Source organism: Oryzias melastigma, unplaced genomic scaffold (assembly GCF_002922805.2).
Source record: "Oryzias melastigma strain HK-1 unplaced genomic scaffold, ASM292280v2 sc00351, whole genome shotgun sequence".
Taxonomy (NCBI): domain Eukaryota; kingdom Metazoa; phylum Chordata; class Actinopteri; order Beloniformes; family Adrianichthyidae; genus Oryzias; species Oryzias melastigma.
This window is the reverse complement of record NW_023416949.1, coordinates 16,085-30,696: the sequence shown is the minus strand read 5'-3', so window position 1 is coordinate 30,696 and position 14,612 is coordinate 16,085. Positions and strand designations below refer to the sequence as shown.

Here is a 14,612-nt window from a genome sequence, read left to right as displayed (position 1 = left end):
TTCCTCAGTCTACCCTGGACAGTTTTCCAGAGCACTGGATGAGAGTTTAGCTGATATCAGATCCTCAGATTCAGGAACAGTGCAGTTTCCATCCTGGTCATGGAAGAGTGGACTATCTCTAGACCTTCTGTGGGTGCTGGAGGGTTTATGGGAGTGGGAGGGAAGGTAAGGTGTTCTGTGATTGTGGGGTCCAGGAAGCCTTACTGGTGATAGACTCTCCTAATCATCTTGTTGCCTCAATTGAAGACACCTGTGTTTATTAATTACCTGGAGAAAAGATACCTGTCCACAGGATCAGTCCATCAGCCAGACTCCAAACTCTCCAACACGGAGAGACAGGAGAGCTTTCAGTGGATTTAAGGGAGAAAATTGTAGACCTACACAAGACCAGAATAGATTACAAAACCATCAGCAAGAAGCTGGAAGTTAAGATGACAACTGTTGATGGAATTGTGACAAAATGCAAGAACATGACCATCAATCCACTTCAACATGTGGATGGACGGAGCCACCTTACTTTCCCTCCTCCAGGAATCTTAAAATGAGTTGTGGATGGATCGTTCAACAGGATAATGACCAAAAGCATACAGCTAAGGTTACCAAGGGATGGATAAAGAAGAAGAAGCATATCAAGGTCCTAGACTGGTCCACCAGTCTACAGACCTCGATCCAACAGAATGATTTAGAACTCATCTGTAAAGAAGAGTGGACCAGAATTCCTCCTGATGTTTGCAGAGGTGGCCTATATTTTATTTTTATTTCATTTATCAAACTGAATTCACATTAAGAATTGGTATATTTTCTAAAGATATAAAAATGTTGAGTTCCTGTTAAAAATAGAATTATCTGGAGAGTGTACCTCAATATTGATTGTATTATATTTTGAACATATTTGAATCAAATTTATTCAAAAATGAAAAAGAAAGTATTTGATCTGCTCATCAGGAGAGTATTTGAAAAACTTCTCTGATTTTGTAGGTTCAATCACCAAAAAGGAAACTGACAGTCTTTCATTTTATTTTTAGATTCATTTCAACACTCTTTCAAATGTCTACTCATAAAAAAAAAAAACAAATGTTGGACACTAGGACTTGTGTTGGTGCTGAATTTTTAGATCTTAGAAACCATTTGACATAGTGAATTATGAAAGTCTTCAGTCTAAAATAACATATTTTAACTTTTCCTTGGATAAAATATATTTGGAATTCAGGAAACAATGTGTTTGCATTGATAATTTTATGGATGTTGTTGTTGGTGTTCCTCAGGGCTCAATACTTGGACCTCTGCTATTTTCTATGTATATAAATTATTTATCAAATTCATGTAATAATGTTGTATTTCAAATGTATGGTGATGATGCTGTTATCTTCACTGGTGCAAGAAGCGTTGAAGAAGCAGCTTCTGTTCTCACCTCAGCTCTGGTTCCTGTAAATGAGTGACTTTTTAAATAAGTGCCTTCAACTAAATACCACTCAAACTGTTTGTGAACGGTTTGATCACAAAACAAGCACAGGACATCAAACATTCAGGTGTGTTTTTGGAAAAACAGGAACTGAAAATTGTCTCTGTACTTAAGTATCCTGGACTATCTAAGAATATCTAATACAGTGAAATACAGTTCAAATTATTTTCTACACTGTATGTCTTGGGTTTGGTCAGTAAACTTCATTTAAATAAGTAGTTAAAAAAAGTTAGATGAAAAAATAGAGGTGATAAAACTAATTATTATACTTCTCTAATTTTTCTTTTTACCTTAAAGGGGCAATAAAAGTACTCAAGCTACTCCCCCAACTTCCCCCTTTTTCTGTCTAACTTCAGTTTTAGATTCCTTGTCAAAGACACAGAGGGTATGAGTGGAAACACTTATCCTGTTTAAAGTCTTTATTTTTGTGAGCTGAAGGATGTTTTATAAACTTGATTTTGCTCCAAATGCAGAAACACATGCAGATCGCTCATTGGATCAAAATTAAATTATTTTATTAACAAAGGTAAGAGTTTTGATCAGTACATTTTAAGATGTTTTTTATGGAATCCTGAAAAAAATAATCTGAGTTAAACTTGTTGGACTTTAAATGCTTGTTGGGTTTTAACATTGATGTTTGATACCTCTTCAAAGTAGTATCCCTCAATAATGAGTTCATGTTATTCAAGAGTTTATTATTATGAAAACCAATTTTTAAATAAATGAAAGTTCCCTAAAACAGTCAAAAGAAGAGGATTGACAAAAACCCCTCGTCACCATTTTCATTCGTTTTTTTCATTTCCTTTTAATTTTACTTTTTATTATTGTTTAACAAAGGACAATAAATTGATAGAAATATTTATTTTACCCACACATTGATTCACTTTTTTTTTATTTCTCTGTTCAGTATATGATTTGTGCATTTTAAAACAACAACAAATATCTCAGGAAAATGCTTTATGTAATGGGTTAATGAGCAAGTAAGATTCAACAGATTCAGGAAAAGTTCCTTAAAGTAGTTACCTTGTATTAAATATTGGTTGTTAAAAATATTACGCTCAAATAGATATTTGTTTAGAATGACATCACAAAATGGAACATGCATGATAGTTAAGTCTTCTTCTTTTTCTTCTTTTTAAAAAAATAGTGTAACCTATTTGGTGGTACCAGTAAACGTTCTATAAATATATTTTTTGAGTTTGAGTTGAAGGATGTTTTACAGACCTGTTCTTTCTCCAAACATAGAAGTACATGCAGATCGCTCATTGGAACAAAGTTAAAGGTTTTGTTATTAAAGGTAAGAGTTCTGATAAGTAAGCTTTTTTTTAGGGCATCCTAAAAAGTACCTTGACTGAACTTGCTCTTTTTTTAAGATTGATTTATATGCTTTATTACTGATTTCTCATGAACTTATTCATGTTAATTGTCTAAAATGACCAAAGCAAGAGGGTTGACACAGAAACAACACCTTGTCTTCATTTCATCAATTAATTTTCTTAATTGTATTATACTTTAGTTAAAGACAACAGATATTAAACAGAACATCTATACTTTGCTTAAAATCATTATAGTGTACATGTCCTTAGATGCCATTAAAAGGAATATAATCATAAAAGTATATATATTTTTTGTCAGATTGGACATTCTCTGCTTCTGTTTCTGCTTTTTCTCTGCATCTGATTGAAGAAAGTTTCTCTGAAAGAAGTAATGGATGAGAAGATTCTTCATCTTTGGACAATTCTGATTTTCTCTTTGAAGAGCATCAGTTCTCCTGCAGGTATGAAGAAGATCCTCTTCCTTCCAACTACAAGACCTATTATTATGCTGACTTGAGCTAAGTTGGTTTAATATTGTAGTACAAGTGGGCTTCCCTATCCTGGCCCTCAAGATCTATCACCTCGACAGTTTTCCAGTTCTCTCTCCAAATTTGATTGAAATACATAATAAACTGAAAAAGGGATCACCTTTAAGGCCACAATCTTATAAACACATAAAAGTCTGAATTGTATTAGATTCAAACCTTTAAAACTACATATTTAATCAATCTTAACATATAAGACACCAGTAATTAAAATCAAACAAACATTTTGATCTGACTATTAAAAGCTGGAAATGCTTCTGTGTCCCAGAGTTCCTCTTGTTTGGTTGAACCACAAAGCGGTTGTGCGGTTGAGCCTTTATGCAGGCTCGATGTGTGTGTGCGCTCACGCCTGTGTGTGTTTGAAGGTTCATGAACAACAAAAAAGTTCTTCAGCTTTTTATTTAACAACAGCAGCCAAAACCCCAAATACAAATGATTATATTTATAGTTGTTCCCAACAAAGTAAAATCCAGAATCCAGCAAACATTTCAGTGTTTACCTTTGAGCTGAATTGGTTAACTACATGTGAGTCTTTCATATATTTATTTAACAAAATACAATTAAATGCAGTAAAATCTGAGTGGAGTAATGTTTACTACACTATGAAAACTTCTAACTTTAACAGGAGTTTAAAAACCTAAAATACTAAAAGCAATTACCATGGTTTGTTCTGTTTTGAAAATAACATTTTTGACAGCATTGAAAAAGTTTTTAAATACCTTTGTTGCTGCCTATGATTCATCTTTATGAAATTATTTCTCGAGCATGCAAATTCATTTTTACATCCTTTGCTTTGTGGCACAATGCTGTCACCTGCTGACTGTTATTTTTAGTACAGTGAGTGTCTATGAAAAAAGGCTGACTGATCACATAACAAACTTTTCTGACTATTTTTTTATCTTCTTTTCAATGACAGGAGCCTCAGTTCTGGGACGACCATTCTGTTCTGGATATTCTGGATTCTGCATTTCTGTCAGTGATGAAGAAATCACAGCAGAACCAGGACTTTGTGTTGTGATACCGTGTTCTTTCACGACTCCTTCTTACTTCAGACCACAACATTTGGTTTGGTTTAAATGTGAATCCAACCAAAGATGTTTTGACTCTAAAATAAACTCCCACACCAACAAAAACACAAAACCCCATAAATCTGAATTAATTGAAAGAGTGTCACTCCTGGATCCTGACGTGAATCATCAGAACTGTAGCATCAGAATCAGTGATCTGAGAGAGTCTGATTCTGGATTCTATCAGCTCAGAGTATATGGATATAGGGATGGAGAGACGTATGGAGTAACATTTAATAAGAGAACATCTGTCAATGTTGGAGGTAAGACAAACTACAGTAAAAGCAGACATTAAATCAGTAGAAAAGTATTTTTTTCCTCAAACTGTCTTCCTCTTGACTAAACATGTTCTGTTTCCTGCAGGTTTCAGGCAGAAACCTACAATGACTCTTCCTGATTTGACAGAGGGACATCAGACCACCCTGACCTGCTCTGCTCCTGCACTCTGCTCTACGTCTCCTCCTGGAATCAGCTGGATGTGGAGCGGAGCAGCAGAAAAAGACCCTCTCATCAACAGAAGCATCACTGCCTTCAAGAATGAGACTTTGACTGCTGTCACACAGAGACACAACTCAACTCTGACCTTCATTCCCACAGCTGAACTCCACAACTCCAACATCACCTGCAGGATCCGCTTTAGTGATAACACCACCACCGAGGAGACAGTCAATCTGCACGTCAACTGTGAGAACTTCACACTCTAAATTCCTCTTCTTCTGTTGATGACTGTGTTCTGAATTGTTTGTTTCTTTCTCTTTCAGATGTTAAAATCACAGGAAATGCAGATTTGAAAGAGAACATGACTCTAAACCTCACCTGCATGACAAGTGTGTCTCCAGCAGAAATCCAGTGGATTAAATTTGGATCCAAAACAAATCAGCTGATCAGAACTTCAGCTGCTCTGCACAACAACACTGCCATCTACCTGCAGGAGGACAGAAGCACTTTGCTCATCTTTAAAGTGACTGGAGAGGACGCTGGACTGTACATCTGCACATCAAAGCATCTGAACAACACAATCAAAGATGAAGTCAATGTGACAGTGATGTGTGAGTCTATCACATACTATAGTATTGATTTTTATAAGAGTTTAATGCAATGAAAGGAGTTGTTTTTAGGTGTATTCCTTTTTTTTAGGAGAACTTAAAAAGAGTCAAAATAACTTCTTCAACAGGAAATTGCTTGACATTGTGAAATGAGCAGTTTCTACTTTAACACTTTATTTTGAGAACATGTATAATTAGGCAATAGCTTCGTGTTTCTCCTTCTGCTCTCTAAATAAATTGTAAACTGTGTTCCACAGATATAAGAAAACCTCAGATTTCTGGGAAGGTGATTGTTAAGGAAGGAGAATTTCTGAATCTGACCTGCAGTGTTGACAGTTTCCCTCCTGTTCCTGCTGTGTGGACTGAACCTCAGTCAAACCTGCTCAATGGATCTGACCACAATGGATCAGCCACCTTCATCATCACTAATGTGACAGCAGAGGATTCTGGGAGGTACTCCTGTGCTGCAAATCACCAGAACTGGACTGAGACGGTTCACGTGGATGTGACGGTGATGCTGGAAGGATCCGCATGTGTGCGCCGCTCAGACGTCCTGACCTGCACCTGCATCAGTCAAGGTTTTCCTGTAGCCAACATAAAGTGGCCCCAGCTGAGCCTCCACTCTGAGTACTGGATCACCACCAATGTGTCAAATCAGACTGTGAGGAGCTCTTTGACTTTAAGAGCAACAAAACAGGACAACGTCTCTGCAGAATGTGTCATCAGCAATGAGAGTGGAGAGTCAACAGAAAAACTCACAATTCAAGACATCCTCTCTGAAAAAGAAGGTATGTTTTCTCTTATGCTTCTTTGAAAAAGTCGATATTTAGACACTTTTAACTCTAGAATTTATGTTTTAAAACTGTTTTTATGTTTCTTCTCACAGGAGATCAGTCTGGAAGTATTTTAGAGAAAACAGCCAAACCAGAAACCATCATCGCTTTTCTGATCGGGGTTTTTGTATCAGCTTTATGCTGCATTTTGATCATAAGTTGCTGGTATGCAATGTCCTAAATTACCTTATTTTTATTTATTTATTTTTTGCTATTCATTGCAATATTAATACAAACAATTTTTTTGCAGGAAAAAGTTGAAGAGGACTAAGAATTTGCAGGAGATTGTGGAGATGGTTGGAAGTCAGGAGAATCCTCTGGTATGTTTTAATTGAGCTTAAACTCAGATTTCTACCAATATAAATAAGACATTTTATGGTTCTATTTGACTTTTAAAACATGGATATAAGAACAACAGCTAAAAAATGTATTTATTTATTTTCACAGATCCATGATAGTCTCTCAGCAACAGAGGATCAAAACTGCATCCCAGAAGGAGCTGAGAATGGAGCTGTGACAACAGGAGGTTCTAAACCCAGAAGTGGGTCTGGAGATGTGGAGTACGCCAACATCGATTTCTCTCGGCTGAAGAGGAAAGAGCGAACACAGGAGCTGCAGACAGCAGCCACAGAATATGCTGAGGTTAAAGTGAAAAAGGAGGAGAAACATGCAGCTGAAGAGGAGGAACCGGAGATGGAAGAGGGCGATAAAACTCTTCTTTGTGTGTCAGAAAAGGCGGAGGAAGAGGCGGTGTACTCCTCAGTGAATGATAGGTCAAAATTAGAGGCAGGCAGTGAGGTTGTATAGTGGCTGTTGCTCTTGCCTCAATGGTTTAAATCCCAGCTGGGATTTTTATGTCTGGATTTTGCATGTTTTTTCTCTGAACACTCCAGCTTCCTTCCAGTCTAAAAACTTGCTTCATAGATTAATTGCTCACTGTAAAGATTGCTCAGGTGTGAGATTGTGTTCCCTTCAACAGACTGTCGACCTTTCCAGGGTGTACCTCGCCTTTGCCCAATAATAGCTTTGACAGGCTCCAGCAACCAACTGACCTCAAAATGGATTAAGCAGCTTCTAAAGATGGATAAATGGATGGATGGTTGGCATCTGTCATCTGCAGCCAGCTTATTCCACCAATGACTATTTTTTTTGCAGACAGAATATTGAAATTTGTGTAATTTTTTTTAACAATAACAAAACAAATGTAATGTTTAAAAGTTTTTAATTCAAAAACTAAATATATCAGGGAAGAAGATGTAGAAGACCAAGTTAGTTTACAGGGAGGCAGGTTATTATTGTTATTTTTAAAAGTAGCAAAAAAGGTAAAAAAAAAAAAAAAAGGTCAATAGAACAAAAAAAAATCCTATTTAGTGGAGCAGAGTTATGCTATCAAAGTCAGATGAATGTAAACAAACCTTACATCTGTTTGAATATTAATAGAGTTTGTTAATAATTGTGATTCTTGCTGTCATATTTTCTTGCCCTATCATGTTTCATCCACTTTACACAAAAAAAATATATATATATATTGTTAGTTGTTAGTTTTACTTGGCATCAACCCTCAGGTAAATGTAAACTCCTCTGTGGTAACTTTAGAGTATTACTCCCTACTTCTGCAGGTATCATGATATAAGTAACAGAACCGGCTATGTCCAAATGTCTTCACTACTTAGTCCACTATAGAGTGCATTTCTCATTTCGTAGCACTGTCCAAATCTACAATTCCAAAATCAAGTGCTCTAGAAATTTCCCAGAATTCTATGCGAAAAACAGGTGTGCATCGATGCTCACTAGATCCACTATATAGTGGTCTAATTAGTGAAAGAATTTGCAAATAGACAGCGGATTCATAAACTGTTGTGGTAGAATGTGTGTATTGATTAGTTTCATTTTGGGAAACCGGTGATGTCGTACTTGCTGTTAAAAAAACAAAAAAAAAAAAAAAAAAAGTAGTGAGCATGGTGCCTGGATTGCTTTTAAAATCCAGGAAAGTCTTTTCATTTGTTAGGAAGTAGGGAGGGAATTAAGACATAGCTGAGGACAGCTGCTGTGAGTGAAGGAGACCCACAGGTTGGATAACTTGCTGTGGCGCCCCCTTCTGGTAGTAGCTGAAAGAAAAAGACAGAATATGAATCGTATGAAAGTGAATCAATTTTGCAATGACATTTTGATGGTTTGTTAATTTTGAAATGTTAGTGTTGTTTATATATACCTCTGCATTTAGTAACATTGAGGTATCAATATTCTGTTTATTGTTTATTAAGTTGGATTTTTGGCAGTGGCGGGCCATCAGGGCCTGCAAGACCTTCTCTGCTGGCCTAAAAATATCTGAATCACAGACTGATATGAATTATTATTTATTTCCGTGAATACGTATTCTATAATTCCAAATGCTCTGTCTTCGTCCTTTCATTGCTGTCTCCCTGGTTGCGCTGCTTCCAGACGTGTATTTTCCTATTTAAGCATTAACCAATCACATTGCAGCACCATTTGTTGCTAGGGTCAAAGAAATCTGCCCGGAGGCCTTCACAATCAGTTCTGCGGGCCCTGTAGCATACAATAATTGTCGACCAAACTGTTGCCTCAACCAATCAGATTTGGACTAGGCGACACGAAGGCCAGCTAGCAGGCGCACGGAAACGTCATCATTTTCACGAACTTTGATTGGATAGCTCGCAGCTCGCTCTGGTTCAGCGTTATGTGACGGACACAGGTGCCGAGGAGCGGCGTGTCAGGTTTGAAGATTTTGCCAGTGGAAAGCGTCTCATCCTCTGATTTTTGGTGGAAAATGAATGTCTGGGTAAAGTTGTGGCACAGTTTTGTCTGGCACGGGTAAAGGAGTTCCGTGACTCCGTTGAGCGGAAGAGAAGCCGATACGAGGAAATCTACGAGGCCCCTGAACGCACCGCGGGCGCTCCGAGCTCACGAAGAGGTGCAGCGCAAAATCCTCGCGCGCACTACCGACAATATTATTTTCCAGACACAGATCAGATTTCAAGATCACAAAAACTGATTTTTGTCTCCCTCCTGGACCACAAGATGCTTCAGGAATCCCAGAACATTTTCCAGCTTATCACAGCCACAGAACACTTTCCATCTGCGAAACGCATGGATTCTGCACGACAGAGTGATTGAAATCTTCTTGAGGATAGAAAGGATGGATTTTGTGTTTAAATAATCTGGATTTTTGGTGAGTAAAATTTTGCTATCTCCCTACATAATATTGAAATTTTATCAGGTTATTTTTTATGCTTTTGGTGTGTGTGTGGCAGCTGTACCTGCAGTAGAAGTTTTATTGCCATAAAATAGTTAATGAGGGTTGGATTGATTCAGATGGAGCACTACTGAAGGCCTAGGTGTGAAATGCAGGGCCCGCCACTGCATTTTGGGGATATGAAAACGGCCTTCAGCTCCATCCTCAGTGCTCTCCTGTGAAAGGTGCTCTGTCATTGGGGTGTCCTGGAAACCGTACTGAGGGTATCCAGTCCCTTTCTCCTTGGGAGGAATGTAACCATCTTCTCTGTGAAGGTGAAGCGAATCTCTCAATTTACCAGTTGATTTTTGTCCCAACCTTTGCCTGTGGCGAGGATTTTGGGTTAGAACTACTTGGAGAGTTGTTCCAGGCATATCCCAGGATAGACACAGGACACTTTGGAGAGACTCTGGGCTGGTCTGGGAGCTCCTTGAGATTCCCACATAGGAGCTGTAGGAACGAAAATGTCTGGAGATCTTTGTTAGGACTGCTACCTAAAAGAAAGAAGATGGATGAATTTACTATACAGTCATTTTACATGTTTTTAGCTTGATGCTAAGTTTCCCAACAGGTTCAGTAAAAGTTCCTCAAAGTAGTCCCTGTTATATAAAATATTGGATGAAAAAGCATTTTATGCAAATAAATATTTGTTCTAAGTGAGAAAAAAAATGGAACAAAGGAGCTAGAAAGTATTTTTTTAAGAAAGGATAGCTATGTCTTGGGTCATACCAGGAAACCTCCCAATAGATTACTCAAAAAAGTAAGATGAGGAAAAAAGACCAATGAAGATATTTATGCAACTTTCTTAACTTCTCTTTTTTCATCTTAACTACAGTTTTAGAAGAATCGTCAGAGACACAGAGGGTGTGAGAGGAAACACTTATTCTGTTTAAAGTGTTTTTAGAGTTGAAGGATGTTTTAGAGACTTATTGTTGCTCCAAATGTAGAAATACACGCAGATGGTTCATGGGATATAAACTAATGACTTATTTTATTAAAGGTAAGAGTTCTGATTTAAACTTCTTTTTTTTAGGACATTGTGAAAAATGTTGTAACTGTTGAACTTGTACTTTAAAAGTTAGCTGGGCTTTTATTATTGATGTTTAATATCTTCGATTCAATAATGTGTTCAGTTAGGCAAAACTTTAATGTGATGAATATGAATTTATCATTGTTTAAAAAGTTAAAAAGAAGAGACAGAAAAACAAATTTTCTTCATTTATCAGATTTTTTTTATTGTTTAATTAAAAACAATAGACATTAAACAAAATATCTATATTTTATTTTACTTTGGTATTCATATTTTAGATAAACTTAGATTATGTTAAATCAAATATTAGTCATAAACATGTTCCTGTTGCGATGCAGTTAGTTTGCTGATCATTAATCTCCTTCATTTAAATCCATCTTTGGTTCTTTGATTTTGCTCCTGTATGTTAACTGAACATGCAACATCCTATATTTTGCTTTAGTGTCAAAACTGGACATTAACTGCTTCTGTTTCTGCCTCTTGTTGCGTCTGATTGAATAAAGTTTCTCTGAAAGAAGTCATGGACAAGAAAATATTTCTTCTGCTTTGGACAAGTCTGATTTTCTCTGGGAGAAGCATCAGTTCTTCTGCAGGTATGAAGAAGATTTTCTTCCTCCCAGATTCCTGTGATTGTGCTGAATGGAATAAGTCGGTTCATGTTGCAATAAAATGTTTCATTCAGTTTAAAATGATCTATTAATTAAAATATTCAGCTAAAAATGAAATTGCTCTAAAAACACAATATTATAAGAAAACTCTGGTATCAAGTATCTCAACCTAAAATACATGATAAATCTAAACACATAAGATGATGAAAATCCAAATATTCTTTTGACCTGACTAATAAAAAGCAGGAAATGCTTAAGTGGAAAGTTTGCAGCCACACTTCCTTTATTTGGTTGGACCACAAAGCGGTTGTGTGTTCATTACTCCTGAAGGGTCATGAAGAGTAAGAGGATGAGAAGAATTTATTTAGCTTTTTATTCTATACCAGCAGCAAAACAAAGAACAATTACTTATACATATAGTTGTTCTCTAAGAAATGAAATGCAGAGAAGCATTTCTTTGTGTCAGTTAAACTTCTAGGAATACATGTGAAATTTTCACACTTATATAACGATATACATTTAGTATAATCTAAGGAGTCATATTTACAGCTTTTCTAATTATGATAAAAGGTTTTCTATCTTTGACACAAAGTTAAAAACCTGAAATAAAAACAATTGCCATTTTTTTTGTTTTGTAATGAACAATTGTTACATCAACAAATAAAAAACACCATTGTAACAATAATTTTTGGTTATTTTTGTAAAATGGATATAAAACATATTTAACTTGAAAATTATTCTTAGATACTTTTCTTTGTGGCACAATGCTGTCACCTGCTGACCATTATTTTTAGTACAATGAGTGTCAATGTAAAAAAAAAAAAAGATCAAAGAACAGAAACTTTTCCTAACATCTTTTTTTTTAACGTCTTTTCAATGACAGGAGCCTCAGTTCTGGGAGAACCATTCTGTTCTAATGAATTCTGCATCACTGTCAGTAATGATGAAATCACAGCAGAACCAGGACTTTGTGTTGTGATACCGTGTTCTTTCACGACTCCTTCTTACTTCAAACCTCAACATTTAATTTGGTTTAAATGTGAATCCAACAAAATATGCTTTCACTCTGAAAAAATCTTCCACACCAACAAAAACACCCCCCCCTATAAATCAGAATTTATGGGAAGAGTGTCACTCCTGGATCCTGATGTGAATCATCAGAACTGTAGCATCAGAATCAGTGATCTGAGAGAGTCTGATTCTGGATTCTATCAGCTCAGAGTAAATGGATATAGTGATAGGGCCTCGGATGGATTTACATTTAATAAGAGAACGTCTGTCAATGTTGGAGGTAAGACGAACTACAGTAAAAGCAGACATTAAATCAGTAGAAAAGTATTTTTTTCCTCAAACTGTCTTCCTCTTGACTAAACATGTTCTGTTTCCTGCAGGTTTCAGGCAGAAACCTACAATGACTCTTCCTGATTTGACAGAGGGACATCAGACCACCCTGACCTGCTCTGCTCCTGCACTCTGCTCTACGTCTCCTCCTGGAATCAGCTGGATGTGGAGAGGAGCAGCAGAAAAAGACCCTCTCATCAACGGAAGCATCACTGCCTTCAAGAATGAGACTTTGACTGCTGTCACACAGAGACACAACTCAACTCTGACCTTCATTCCCACAGCTGAACTCCACAACTCCAACATCACCTGCAGGATCCGCTTTAGTGATAACACCACCACCGAGGAGACAGTCAATCTGCACGTCAACTGTGAGAACTTCACACTCTAAATTCCTCTTCTTCTGTTGATGACTGTGTTCTGAATGGTTTGTGACAGTGATGTGTGAGTCCATCACATACTATTGTGTTGATTTTTTAAAGAACATTTTAACTCTAATAGCATGTTGTTAAAAGATTTTTTTTGTGTGTGTCGGTCCTCACAGTCAAACAGAAAAGCATGGTTGCTCTTTTGATCAGAGTTTCAACATTAGTTATATTATCCTGTTTGATCATCTCCATCTTTTGGTATGGTAATACCGTTTTATATATATATATTTTTTGTCACAGTTTCTCATTTACTGCAACATTAACGTTTTTATTTGCAGGAAAAAAATGAAGAGGACTGATAATTTGCAAGATGCTTTAGAAATGGTGGCCTGTCAGGACGACCCCCTGGTATGATTTCATGGAGCTTAAACTTTGTTCTCTAGTATAAATTACTAAAAACAAAATAATGTATGCGTCCATCTGGAATGATTCTCTGTCTTAAGGATAAAATAGTTTAAAGTGATTTAGAATACCAAAATAAATTAGCCTTCTAAAGTTAAATTTAAAGCAGGGATGCAACAAGAACAGGAGCATGGACAACATGCTGCACACAATCACTGGTTATCACACCACCAATGAAAGGGAACCAGCAATTCTGCCAGAAAAATCACTCCATAAGTCTCATAAGCCATGTCATGCTGAGGTGCTTTTGAACGGGGTGAAACCACAATCAGAGATCAGTATTGTGGAATAACAGGTCAGGAAGGAACAGAACAGAACAGATCTTAAACCAGAGAATTCTGTGAAAAATATTTGAAGCACCAACAAGATCTGTACCATGTCTTTACTGACTTCAAAAAGTATTTAACAGGGTATGGCACAGTGGGTTGTGGGCTACCATGAGGAAATGCAATATAAATGCTTATCAAGGTAATTGAAAATATCTATGACCACGTCACAGGTGATGTATTACTGAATTGCAACAAAGGTGAATGGTTACAGACACCCGTTGAAGTTGGAAAGGCTGATGACCACCAAGGACCAGTCAGCACTTTCTGATGACATTGACATCTTGGTGGGCAGAGAGGAGGAACTGGCCACTCTGGTAGAGCACCTTGACAAAACATCACTGATCTATGGCATGGAGATCCTTGCAGAACAAACAAAACTCATGAACAACAACTCAAACAGCATCCAGCAAAGCATTAAAGTAGAGGGTCCAAAATTGGAAGCTGTTGATAGTTTTAAATATATCAGTGCCATCATCCCAGATGATGGATCCAAACAAAAAAATTCTGTCCGGAACTCTGCAGTCAACTTTCAGCACTTACAAAACTGAAAACTTTCTGACAGGACAGATTTATCTTCCTGTAATATTAAAAATATGACTCTTGTCTTTCAATATTCTTGTACGCTTGTAAATCATGGACCTTTATATGTGATAAGATGGCGTAGTGAAAGCCTTCTTGTAAGGCACAGTACCAGGAGGCAGGAGGAGAGATGAGAAGATTATGTCAAAGAATGGACCAGACTGTCTTTCATAGAGAGAAGCCCATGACTGTTGTAGTTGGCAGGAAACTATCGGGAAATCGTTAATGGTACGTCTACAAGCCACTCAGGGTTAAGAGAATGATATGATTTAAAGAACAAGCTTTTTTCTTTGTTTTTTCACAGATCCGTGATCGTCTTGCGGAAGCTGACTATCAAAACTGCCTCACAGAGGGAGCTGAGAATGGAAGTGAG

General features: G+C 36.9%; 2 protein-coding genes across 2 annotated transcripts; both read left to right on the top strand.

The window, feature by feature from the left end:
- The first annotated feature begins 4,589 nt into the window (after positions 1-4,589).
- Positions 4,590-7,609, top strand: LOC112140561 (hemicentin-1). Its single transcript, XM_024263558.2, has 7 exons — positions 4,590-4,653; positions 4,754-5,074; positions 5,152-5,439; positions 5,694-6,224; positions 6,323-6,434; positions 6,520-6,589; positions 6,717-7,609. Exons 2-7 carry the CDS (start codon positions 4,774-4,776, stop codon positions 7,074-7,076), a joined length of 1,662 nt encoding a protein of 553 aa, XP_024119326.1. The 5' UTR covers positions 4,590-4,653; positions 4,754-4,773; the 3' UTR covers positions 7,077-7,609.
- A 2,744-nt stretch (positions 7,610-10,353) lies between these two features.
- LOC112140556 (sialic acid-binding Ig-like lectin 14) lies at positions 10,354-14,612 on the top strand (the record flags this gene model as incomplete). Its single annotated transcript, XM_024263552.2, has 7 exons — positions 10,354-10,522; positions 11,056-11,145; positions 12,044-12,451; positions 12,552-12,872; positions 13,046-13,127; positions 13,208-13,277; positions 14,544-14,612. Coding segments are annotated over exons 1-7 (1,074 nt in total), but the record flags the coding sequence as incomplete, so codon positions are not given.

Coding starts and splice junctions, on each gene's coding strand:
- LOC112140561 (XM_024263558.2), top strand. CDS start 4,774: ATGACTCTTCCTGATTTGACAGAGGGACATCAGACCACCCTGACCTGC. Junction 5,440..5,693: donor AGTCAATGTGACAGTGATGT/GTGAGTCTATCA, acceptor TGTGTTCCACAG/ATATAAGAAAACCTCAGATT. Junction 6,590..6,716: donor GAAGTCAGGAGAATCCTCTG/GTATGTTTTAAT, acceptor TTATTTTCACAG/ATCCATGATAGTCTCTCAGC.